The sequence below is a fragment of the Porites lutea genome, chromosome 2, assembly GCF_958299795.1.
Source record: "Porites lutea chromosome 2, jaPorLute2.1, whole genome shotgun sequence".
In the NCBI taxonomy this organism is placed as follows: Eukaryota; Metazoa; Cnidaria; class Anthozoa; order Scleractinia; family Poritidae; genus Porites; species Porites lutea.
Window position 1 is genome coordinate 48,553,215 of NC_133202.1, and position 12,272 is coordinate 48,565,486.

The 12,272-nt window shown below is 39.3% G+C and overlaps 2 protein-coding genes across 2 annotated transcripts; one reads left to right on the top strand and one right to left on the bottom strand.

Annotated features, from left to right (window-relative positions):
* Window positions 1-4,079: 4,079 nt before the first annotated feature.
* LOC140928901 (large ribosomal subunit protein eL15-like) lies at window positions 4,080-8,966 on the bottom strand. Its single transcript, XM_073378703.1, has 3 exons — window positions 8,916-8,966; window positions 7,415-7,740; window positions 4,080-4,414 (listed from the first exon to the last, which is right to left on the bottom strand). Exons 2-3 carry the CDS (start codon window positions 7,721-7,723, stop codon window positions 4,109-4,111), a joined length of 615 nt encoding a protein of 204 aa, XP_073234804.1. The 5' UTR covers window positions 7,724-7,740; window positions 8,916-8,966; the 3' UTR covers window positions 4,080-4,108.
* Window positions 8,967-9,017: 51 nt separating this feature from the next.
* LOC140928902 (glucose-induced degradation protein 8 homolog) lies at window positions 9,018-10,724 on the top strand. Its single transcript, XM_073378704.1, has one exon. The coding sequence runs from the start codon at window positions 9,125-9,127 to the stop codon at window positions 9,800-9,802; it is 678 nt and encodes a 225-aa protein (XP_073234805.1). The 5' UTR covers window positions 9,018-9,124; the 3' UTR covers window positions 9,803-10,724.
* Window positions 10,725-12,272: the final 1,548 nt, after the last annotated feature.

A 12,272-nucleotide genomic window follows, 5' to 3' on the forward strand; every position in this document is an offset into this window, starting at 1 on the left:
TTTTTTACAGAGAATCCAATATTTTTTAGAGGGACGAAAACTGAAACCATGGTTCCCTACGCCTCCGATTAGCTAAGTACATGCATTGAGTGAGAGAAAATCTATTCTTCTTCCAGCTTCACACCAGCGTGCTACCGTAAATTGAATGAATAATTAAATTCAATATGAGGTCCATAAAAGATATTAGGCAAGAGTGTAATTAATAACATTGCGCGAAAGCAGAGAAAACATTGTTACTTTGGTTTATTTGTGTGCATGGCAGCGGCGGCTGAAGTACATGGTGGCGAATTGAACAGTTTTTGGGCCAATGAGGTTTTCTACACCAGAGCATTGCGGTCTGTTTAAATGAAGCATAACAAAAGGTGTCTTTTCCGTTAAAACAAATTTAATCTTAAGTAAACAGGCGTTAAAATTGGCCGAAAGCTTAATGATATAACACAATGCATTATTTAAAGGGTGTACCATCTAGCTGGACAGTATATGCAGTACTTAGAGGCAGTCAATTAAACCTCGTTTTAAAAGAAAAGGCTCTTAATGCGCAATTCTTGATTCTGTTTTTTTTTCTTTTTTATCGGAAGATGATTCAAAGATAAATTGATGTATGTTTTGACGTTAAAACGGACAGAGCAAAACTTTTATCATTTTCGGTTTGCCAGCAGGATGGTAAATATAAAAGCGATCGGTATTTTGAGATGGCTATCAGGTCGTAAACGGGAACAGGATTATAAATCTTAGTGTTGTCTCAACAATGTCGACAGTTCAAAGGAAAGCTCGTTTAAAGTCAATATCCACCATGTATTTTAAAATCTCACATTGCATTGTACGTTTTATGAGAAGAAAAGAATAAGAGAATGAAAGCGCAAGCAATTTAAGTAATCGACGATAAAAATAGGATCTGAAATCTGGATGATAAATAATAATTAAAAATTTAATGTTATTGGTTAACTGATTTACTCTTTCTACAATGCCGAAGATCAGACAAATTGAACCGATCGTTAAAACTCGTCAGCACCATTTTTACATGACACCCAGGCAATAATTTTAAATGTCTTGTATTGCGCCATTTTGATTGATGGCAATTTCAGGCATCGGTTAATTGAATAGCAAAGTAGCCATCAAATCATCACATACTGAATGGAATCCCGATTTTCCAAACCACGTTAAGAAAAGCAAATCGGTTCGAATTATCGAGGTTTGAAAAATCGCGAGTAAAATTACAAGTTTGCCGCGGACTTTTAAAGAGAGGCCAGGTTTGATTCGAAATCTGAGATTTAATTCTAAAAACTGGCCGAGTTTTCAAGAAAATAGGTTATACTGTACATTCGAAACTGTTTAATTACTGCTTAATTTTTTCCCTTTTCAAAAGGAGCGATCTTTACTATTAAAGCCAGCTGTCTAGAGAGAAGGCTGTAGTACGTTGATTTTAAAAAAATAATTACACTTCATTTCCCTTTCTTTAGAACATTCAAATCAAACCTTTTAGCCTTAAATCGAAAAAAAAAAAAACACCTCCATATTTATGACAAAGAAATAAAGTAAATCAATCAAAATTAACGTTGACGATTTATTAGGTTCAGCGCGAAAACAGCCGATGAGGAGAGAAAATAAAGGCTTCACGTTCTCTTGCCGGTAACCTTTATCTATAAAATGCCTTGACCATATTGTTTAGGATAATAACATATTAGTAATGCCGGTCAACATAAAAGAAACCCGAAATTTGGTTTCATAAACTGAGTTGATATCTATTAATTTATTTTTCGCAAGTATACTGATGAGTTTCTTAACGGTGACCACATCTCACATTACCAATTCCCTCTTGGAAATTTTGCCGAAGCTATTCGGCCATAAAGGACCAAAACTATTCAAATTTTGTTCATGATACTGCCAAACTTTCTCGTCAGCAGAGCTACTTGGCTTTTTTCTACCCCAGAGCTCTAGGGTCAGTTTCACTTACTCGCAAGTTCGAGCATGCGCAGAAAGAAAAGAAATCGATAATTTTTAGGTCTCGCCCATTCTCGTCCCCAGAGCCACGTGGTCACGTGGTCTTGAAACGAGAGGCTCGCCACTGGTTCGTTAAAAATTGTGCCGAGTGGCTCTGGAATGGGTCTGGCCCATTCTCCTTCCAGAGCCATTCGGCTTAATTTGCACCAAAAGAAACGACGGGGCTGTAGGATCGAGAATGGGTCTACAGGCCCTAGTAATGCTCTCTCTCTCTCTCTCTGAAAAGTCATTTATCCAGTGGATAGCGCTATCGAACGTTTGTGCAACCGGGGCTGAAAGTGACACAGTTGACTCAGTGACATACACAATTACCGGACTATTACCTTTAGATTTCTCTCCTCAGAACCCCTTTGACCTTTTTCACTTCTTTCATTCCAGCTCTTGGCTCAAACGCTTTGATTCGAATTCATTGTTTTTCCTCTTGTAATCTGATTGGGTTGATGTTTCTAAGTGGTTTCGGCTGCTGCGGCGAAATTCAGTCGGAGCCTTTCAGACCTTTCAGCCGAAAAAATTTCAAGCTCATACCGAACAAAATTTTCTATCCTGTGATCAAGAAAGCACTACAAGATAAGATTGTCAAGGGAAAACACATCGTTAGAAAACTTGAAGATAAGCAGAACTTTTTACTACATTTGGAGAAATTTTCAGTAAATTTCGACTATATTTGTTTGTTTTTGTCTTTCTTTTGGACTCGGGTAATAATGCATTCCAGGGGCGGATCCAGGATTTTTTTAGGAGGGGGTGCACTCGTCTCTTGCTCTACTTCAACACCAATAAACCACATAGTTTTTTTTTTTGCAGAATACCAGTTGTATTAGAAAACCGCAGGTCATCTCAGGGGGGGGGGGGGGGGTGCGCACCCCCTGCACCCTCCCCGTAGATCCGCCCCTGCATTCCACCCTAAGGATTTTTTTCTTTCTTTTTATTCAAAATATCATTGGCATATTCAGATTTTCATGTAAGTAGGAGAAAAGCCAGACGGGCTTAATTTCAGTTGGACGGAAAAATAAGGTGGGGCCCAAGTCACTCCCCTTGATCCACCAGTAAATAGAAAACAACAGGAGATTACAGGGGCTATGTTACTTAGCCTGTAGATTGCAAAACAGTCGTTTTTTTTCTAAAAATCAGTAAAGAAGTCGGTAAAACGTGGCGTAAGAGTCTTACGCGCGCGAGCCGAAAGGTCCGTAGGGCGCGCGTGTGTCTCTCTCTCTCCAGTCTCGCTCTCTGTTTTCAGCCTCGTTCCAGACCTTTTGTTTGACTGCTCGCGGGTACCTGAATACGCAAAAGTACGGACTGTTTTACAGTCTATCGCAGGCTATATCACCGTAACGATTTCTTTCGGCGATTTTTGAAGGCATAGCATTACCCTGCGTGCAGAGGTTTCTCTCTAGCTCGGCTTTTAGCGTTTAAGAAGTCGATCGCGTCGCTTGACACTGTTGTCAGTCGCGACGTACTATATACAGAATTTCACAGACACTAAAATGGGGAGGGGTTGGGAAGGTCACCTCGGACCACCCCTAAATCCGCTCAAGATCTTTTGTAAAATAAGTTTGGCACCAAGCATGGTGAATAGATATCGTTCATACCAGTACTTATCACTCTATGGTTCAAAGGGGGTAAAAACGAATGATTAAAACGAACTAACAGTGGGAGTTTCAAAACGGGCATCAAGGAATGACCATCACAGGCAGGAGTCTCAATAAATACTCTCTTGACACCTGTAACAAGGACTCGAACACGAGAAAGAGTTGTTAATGTAACAAGAATACAAGAGGTAGCATGTTCATGTAACCCACGCAAGGATCTCACTACCTTTTCTGGCTAAATAAGAGCGGCTCCATTTTTCGAAAGTTCGGTAACTTCTTGAGCCTGAAGCTAAACTTTAAAACTGAATGAAAATCTGAAGAATGGTAGTGCGGATTCTGGGGGAATGAAAAAGGCGGCTTTCAAAGCCTTTCAAGAAACATCCCATCCTAGGTCCTGGACAACCAAACCCAGGTCCCGGGAGGCGGAAGGTTACATCAGACATAACAATTTCAGAGTGGGAGTCACAAAAAAATAATAAAGAAACAAAAGTGTACAGTTACAATTTTTATTTATTGAAAAATCAACGGTATCTACGGAGAGACAGCGTATTACGCCTCTTCCAGGAACCGCGACGGGAGCTGCCAATCACCTTGTTGAATCTATGACCCTTGCGCATTCCACGGTTTTTACGGCCAGCGGCAGTCAAGCCACGCAGCTCACGGTGCTTATGGACTGGTTTGCAGATCCAGTTGATTCTGGGGTCACGGCGGACAGCTTTGTGGAAGGGATCTACCATTATAACTTCAAAGTACTTGTATGTGGAATCGTGGGCGACCCAGTACGAGTTGAGCACCCGCAAGCTGCCACAGTAACGACCAGCACGCTCCTGAAGGAAAGAAAATTTCATTGGATTTTATTCAACACTATTTTCTTCCTGTTATCAGCTTCTCTGATAACAAAAGTCAGGAGGTATCAAACCCCTCTCTAAAAATTTGCTCACATATGGCCACAATGAAATAGTGATGAAGTCGTGCTGAATTCAAAAATCAAAACTATTCCTATATTTATTTCATCAGCAAAGGATTTCGATTTTAAGAAGGGAAAGAGAATGGAAAAAGTCAAGACTGCTGTGTCACTTTTAAACCCAAAAACTACATTGTTGCTTTTGGTGCATGACTGGAAATTGGAAGCTGATATTTTGGATCTGGAACAGAAGGTGAAGTGCATAACCTGGAATCAGTACTTTGGTACGTTTAGCTCTTAATAGCCAGATGGCCCGACTAGCTTTAAGATGCATTTTTTTGGTAAAATTCCCAGGGGTGAATGGATTAACTTCATATTAAAGGTTAGCCTTTGCAAAGACTGTTAATGCTCATGTTATCTTTCTTCTCAAAGCATGTGAACAGAGGGAACACATGCATTTGCAGTAAGGAAGAAAGAAACAAGCAGCACTCAGATGCATTCAAGAACCTTAAGACAAGGATCTCAGAAGCAAGAGTTACAACTTGATTACTTTACCACAAGTGTAACGCAAATCAGTGAATATACACAACAGTTTGCTGACTACTTATGGATAAGACCATGTTTACATTTACATCTACATCGGCGAAATCATTTTCAGATAGCACACCAACTTTTACAAAACATAAAATGAATAATAAGCCCATCTGTATTGGTGAGTACAACTGTATATGAATATGGATCTACCTGGATTTTTGAAAACAAACCTATCAAGATTTGCAGCCATTTGAGAAAAATAAAGGCCAAATGGCTAGTTAGTCTTTTTGCATCTGAAAGGCCCGAAAATCACACTTACCAAGGAAAAGGAAACAAAAATTAGTGAGACCAAAAGGAAAGAAAGGAGAAGAGGAAAAAGCAATGGTTGCACCTTAAGTTTTTATATTAATTTTTGCTACTTTGGAGACAAGACAGAAGAGGTCTATTTTAGCAGTAAAGTTTTCAAAAGACCAGCTTCATATAGGTATAAATTTATGACACATACATGTATCAAGATAAAAAGTTATAATTTCCTGGTAAAGCTCCCTCTTGCTAAAATGAAACTGTATTCATTATGTGTTTATTATATAGACAAGAGAGTACAAAATATACCCTCATAAAATTAGTTCATATGAAACTACATCCGGGACTCGAGTAGCGTATTATTTTTCATATCCTCACTGTTGAGGATATCGATGAAGTCATTTCCCGCTCAAACTGTTCTTGCCAAATACTAAGAGAAAAATGGCAAGTGATAAATTTGTAAGTTATCTGAAGCTCTGCTCTGAGCTGACATAAGTTTTTAAGGTGAATAAACTATCTATCTATCTTCTCCTCTCCTAAAGTCAACTCTGGTCTCTGACCTGACAAATTACCTGCTTATTAAAAAAATAATTTGCAGCCTTATTCAACCCCTAGAAATTTTCCTTAAAAAATCGTTTGGGGCTAGTCAAGCCAAATTCTGGTCACCATCTGGCCAAAAAGAAAGACTGTCCAAGCTTCCAAAAACTCCACTGGACTCTAGATTTGACAACTGAAGTTTTGTGAAGAGTATTAGACATGGATGACATTACACTTCTCAAAGGTGCAGTACTAGGCTTTATTTTGGTGGGAAAAGTTTTTTGGGAAAACCTCAAGGGTCACAAGATTTTCAGTGGAATTTTTGTGTCGACTTGCATTTTAGCATTTTTGTATGGCCTGTTGACTGAATCATGCTGATCTGGATACGGGTTGAAAAATCCCTTTTCCCTACACAATACCCTGGTGATGTCATAGGTAGTACAACATACATGGATCCACACAGGGGGTTATAGATGGCTCAGATATAACTGGGTTAACCCTTTGGTGCGCAATCGTACGAATTCGTACGATCGGAAGGGGTCTGCAGAAAAATGGTCAGCGTACATTTGCATGAGTCTTGGGTAGCCTGTGGTGACTTGATCAAGAAAGTGAACAACATGGGCGACATTTTGTGTCTGTATGATCAATTTTGGTCAAATTTTCGATATTTTATCGACCTCAGCGGCACGTGAACTCAAATAATGGCAACAGAAGACAAAGATCTTTCAGCTTCGGTTATATTTTTGGGGATTTTTCGCGGTAATGGTCATGTTTTTCGATGAGTTCTTCAGCGAACTACGAAGCTTAAGATTCAAACAGTTGAACTTTTAAGTGTGTGGTGCTGTCGAGGAAAGGTGCTGGATTTATAGGCTTGAAAGGTAACTCGAAGCAAAATTTGTTATTTTACAAAGAAACATATGCAAATAGCGCCATTTTGTATCGACCAGTCAAAGATTTTAGCCATTCTTTCGTAGTTTTAACACCGTTTATTTTGCTTTCTTGGTTTCAAAATAAAGCTTGTGTGACATTGGATCGATTTTTCTCACTGGCTTTGATATATGTTGCTGTGTGGAGTAATCATGCGGTGATAAACTTTATAGGCAACTATTTTGAGACACATTTTTGTCAAGTTTTTATTTTAAAAAAATTCTCAAAAATAGGATATTTGGTTTTCTGTTACCGAATGCGGGCTAGCTTCAATTTAATGTATCCCGAAACAGTCTAGGTCAGTTTTTGCCATCATACTATCAAGATCGATGCCAAGAAATAAATTTTTTGTTGGTAGTATTTTTAGCGGCCTTTTCCTTCCCAGGAACTTGCACACGAAAGGGTTAAAAGAGTGATTTATGAGACAGTATCAAGGATGTGCTCTAAAAAAATTGAAGGGAGGCCAGTGCTCTGAACTGGTGAAATCCAGAGCAGCTTATGATTGCTATGCTAGTCACCCAAGAACAATAATTACTAGGAGCATGGGCCACTGGGCGCTGCTAAAGCACAGCCTTGAGTATTATAGTGCTGAGAACAAAATTAATATGCAAAATTTGCCTACCTCAGCGACAGATCTCAAGCTTCTCTGAAACTTCAGTTGGTTCACACCTTGGTTGGTGGGTTTACCAAAAGTGGCACCCTTGGGTACTGGACGCTTGCGTCCACCACGCCTCACACGAACGCGGTAAATAACATATCCTTGCTTAGCTTTGTATCCTAAGCGACGTGCTTTGTCAGGGCGTGTGGGTCGAGATGCTCTATGGATAGCATTGAGTTGGCGAAATTGCCAGCATCGCACACGCAGCATAAAACGCAGAAGATCTGACTGTTTTTTCTTAAAGAGCTCCTCAAGGTACTTATATGCTCCCATGCTTTACCACAGGTCAGCTGAAAGAATAAAATTATGTGGAATTCAGTCACTGGCATTCAGCATGTATCAATACAGCACAGGATCAACAACACCTCCAGAAACAAAGGATTCTGTGTTTAATATGCACCTTAAATTTTGAAACAAGTTTTGGTAAAAAAAGTGCTTTTATACAGGGGTAAAAACACCAAGTGTGCATATATAGATGATATTACATGGCCACGTGGAGATATGAAATTTCTCAGAGAGCGTTGAAAAATATTTAATCCGTGAGTGCAGCAATTGAAATATTTTTCAACATGAGAAGAGAAATTTCGTATCTCCAAGCGGCCACAAAACATTCTATTTATCATATAAACACCAATGAAATACCAAACTTTTTCACTTTGATAGTTTTTTGCGGTGAAAGGTGTGAATTAGTATGTGGCCATAACAATGGTGATCTTTTCACATGTGAAGATAATATGCTTTCCCAGGAAAGCTCACCCAGTATTTCATTGGCATTTATATAATAAGGTTAGATTCTTTCTGTAAAATGAGGCACCGCTGAGTAGCAAAAGCCATAAAGTACCAGTCAATTTCAAACCTGTCTTATATCATCATCATCATCATCAACAACAAAAACATCATCACATATGAACACATTTTAAGTTGCCATCGTATGATTATTTCTAAGTGCTTCACTAAAATAAAGTCATTCTGTCTTCACATGGGAGAAAGCCAATAAAGGCAATTTCTGACGATTTCTGACGGGGGGTGGGGGGGCACATATTCTGCACTTTAAACTTTACTTTTCTGAAGGGGTAAATTTGTAAAGGCTTTCAGGGTTGAGCCAGCACACAGTGGCGTCTGATGCCTTACTTGGCTCCAGCCGACAAAGAAATCTTAGCTTGTTCGTATAGACGTAATAAAAGGCTACGCGGTGAGCGTGGCTATGTACAAAAAATTACGCGACAGACTTAAAATAACTAGCCATCGACAGAAAACTGAAAGTCAACACCTTACAACTAAACTAGATCTCATTCGTTCCACAGTCAAACAAACACATTAGTCAATGTCCATAAAACGAATTTGTGGTAAGAAAATAACTTTTAGGAAAAGGAAAATTGTCAAAGTAATAGTGAAACCGTAGTTTACCGTTGGATGACGGTTTTTAAGCTAAGATTATAAACGATTTCAGATATGGTTTTCTTACCAGCGGTCCTAAAGAGCAGAGAAGGAAAGAGGTCTCACGAGTGGCTGAGCCTCGTTTTGAAGATTATTCTGCGCATGCGTTTTTGCGATGTATCTCAACCCGCCATTTTTAGTCGCCATTTTGAAAGTTTGTTTTATGGGCGATAAAGAGAGAAAAATTCTTAGATCTTTTTGGTTTTCTACCAAGAAGAAGACCTGTTTTCTTTGCAAATGAACCAAGGAGAAAGGGGAGAAGAAACAAATAGAGAGGAGTGGATGAGTAAGCTAACAGACATGCGATTTCAGAGGGCCGATATGAATCGTTTGATTATGGATTACCTCGTAACAGAGGGGTTTAAAGAAGCTGCTGAAAAATTCAAAATGGAATCTGGTACACAACCTTGTGTTCCTCTTGACAATCTAGATGAAAGGATCAAAATAAGAGCTGCTGTTCAACGCGGAGATATAGAAGAAGCCATCGCCTTAACGAACAAGCTAAACCCTGAAATTTTGGACTGTAAGCCTCACCTATACTTCCATTTGCAACAACAACGACTAATCGAGTTAATTCGTGAAAAAGATATTGAATCAGCCGTTGACTTCGCACAGAACCAGCTCGCTGAACAGGGTAATGAATCGCCAGAGTTTCTAGAGGAGTTAGAACGTACAATGGCTCTTCTAGCGTTTGATAACCCTGAGGATTCTCCCTTTGGGGAGCTGCTTTGCCCTTCTCAAAGGCAAAAAGTTGCCAGTGAATTGAATGCTGCTATCCTAGAAGCTGAACACAGAGAAACATCTCCTAAACTCTCTAATTTACTTAAGTTGTTATTGTGGGCACAAACAGAACTGGATACAAAGAAAGCAAAGTTCCCCAAAATGGTAGATGTAGCTAGTGGAACATTTGTTTAAATTTTGGGTTAACTTTTTATGGAAGATTATGCCTAACGAAGATGATGCATCTTAGGTTGTAAATACTTCATGCACTTATTTTTTGTGTGGACATTGGCGTATGAAAACATTAAGGAAGGAACAATGTTGAAATACATCGTTATTTACCTCTTTTTAGGAGCAACTACAGAATACAGGGCCATATTGTAATGTCTGCAACAGAAGTTGTTCATTGGCTCACCAGTCATTCCAAGCATTTAACCCATTTGCCCCTGGAGCCACCACAACAGATATACATAGAGAATTGGCCTTGTATTATATAGTTGTGCCTCACATCATTGAAATTAATTATTTCTGTAAAATAAGGTAAACTGAAATGAAAGGATTGATGGCCATTCAGCAGGTTGCACATTGAAGGGGTGCATTGAATAATACCTAGAGTGGCTCCTTGGGTGCGTACCATTTATGCAAACCACCTGGGTGGAAATCTTGTGCATAAACATAAAACTATAAAATTTGGGGTAGTGGGAAAATGACCTGCTACAAATGTATATCCAAATCAGCTGAACAGACTGAAATGAGTAGAAAAATTGCATCCTCTCAAATCGTAGTCCATGCTTTCTGTAGCTCCCTACATGGGATGGTGCAAACCATCTGACTTTCCAATTGTATAACGTTCCCCTGATCTAATGCCAAATTCTCGCTTTGGCTCACAAATGTACTAGAGCAAATTGGAAAGACAGTCTAGGTAACCCATCAATCTGTAGGAAAAAGCAACTCTTTGTGATTACAGAATTCAGGGTGCCTTTGTCTTTGCAGAACAAAGCATGAAACAACAATAATTGTTGCCATTTAACAGAGTAGCAATGGTAATTGGTTGTATTTTGATCATGTAATAATATATTATATATCTGAATAAAAAAGGAAAGATGGTTGTGTGTTACATGTGCATCACATTTGCTGTAGTCTGATTGGATATATTTTTTAAAGGCCCTGATTAGAGTACATTGTAATAGAACTGATAATTCAAGCTTTGCTTTAAATTCAGTGTAACCAGGCCCAAAGTGTCAATGCCTTCTTTTATTCATGTGTGCTAAAGGAAATAGGTGTCAGTATTGATAATCAGTAGTATTAATTTTGGTGGCCTGGGGCCCGTTTCTCGAAAGTCCCAGTAACTTTTCAGGCCCGAAATCAAATATTCAAATCGAAATATAACGAATAAGAGCGCGGGTCCTGGCAAGCAAACTACTCCATTTTGTTTCATTAACTGATAGTTGTATCACGTTAGATGCAAAATTATTGAAACCTCGATCTTAAATTTAAACAGAGACAGCTTACCGGGCCCGTTAATTATCAGGACTTTCAAGGAAAGGGGCCCCTCGACTTGTTTGCAGGGTTTTCTTTAAGGTTTTAAGTAACCGGAGTTTTTTGAAAAGTAGACGGTTGTGGGTCTGGAGGACCCATCAATGGGCTTTAAAAAAAGGATCATTTTGATCATTTGAAAACTGAACGCTGGAAAATGCATTTCAAATTTATATTTTTATTGAGCCCAAGTTTAGACCCGATAAACATCATCTCCTCGACATATCTTGACTCTTGAAGTAATGGAAGTAGCCAGCGAAATCTTGAAGAGAAGCCAGCGAACTTCGCCGGCTACCGGCTCTTTTATACAACCCTGTGTTTGTTTTATGTGTACATTTTTAAGTAAGGTAAAGTTAAAAATGGGCGCACATGAGTCAAAGGCCCAATCGGTCAGAACTTATCCTAGTTTCCTCAAAATGAAGCATGCCTGGGGGTATTGCTACTACCCCCTGGATGGGATGCTAAGTAAAGTTCCTTGTCTAGGGAAACGACGTGACAGGCAAGGCTTAAACCCCAGTCCTCCAGATCCGCAGTTCGAGGTGTTAACTGCTTGGCCACACACAAACTCAAAAATTTAAAACTGACCAACCACAAAGGCGATTAGATGTTGCTTCAGTGTAATAATAGAAAGGCGGGTGATTGCTTTATTCTTTTGCTTCTACTAATGACTTCAGCAACCTAGTATCCACTAGATTGTTTGTGGTGGAGTTATAAGTGAGGCCCTGTAACGGTTAATTCCAACAAGCAACATGGCCTTGAAACAGTGACATAGGACAGCAGAAATGGTGACAAACAACACAAAGATGGGTTGAAAATGCGAAAGCGATAAAGAAAAAATACATTATAGTGAAATACTAGCAGCAAGATGGCTTCCTCCTCAATATGTGAAACAGATTTTAAAATTCAGACTAGGGACATATGTAACTCCTTAAGAGGGCCTCAAAAGTGGGACTGGAAGAAAATAGAAACATTCTCTCTCTTGCAACTCTTTTAGAGAGGCAGCATGACCAAGTGGTCAGCGTGTTGGACTCGCACTCCAGTGATCCCTGGTTTAAGTTCTTCTCTGGTAACTTGCTGGAATTGTTCTTGGTCGTCCTAAGTTCAAATCTGCAGCCATCCTTGTAAATAG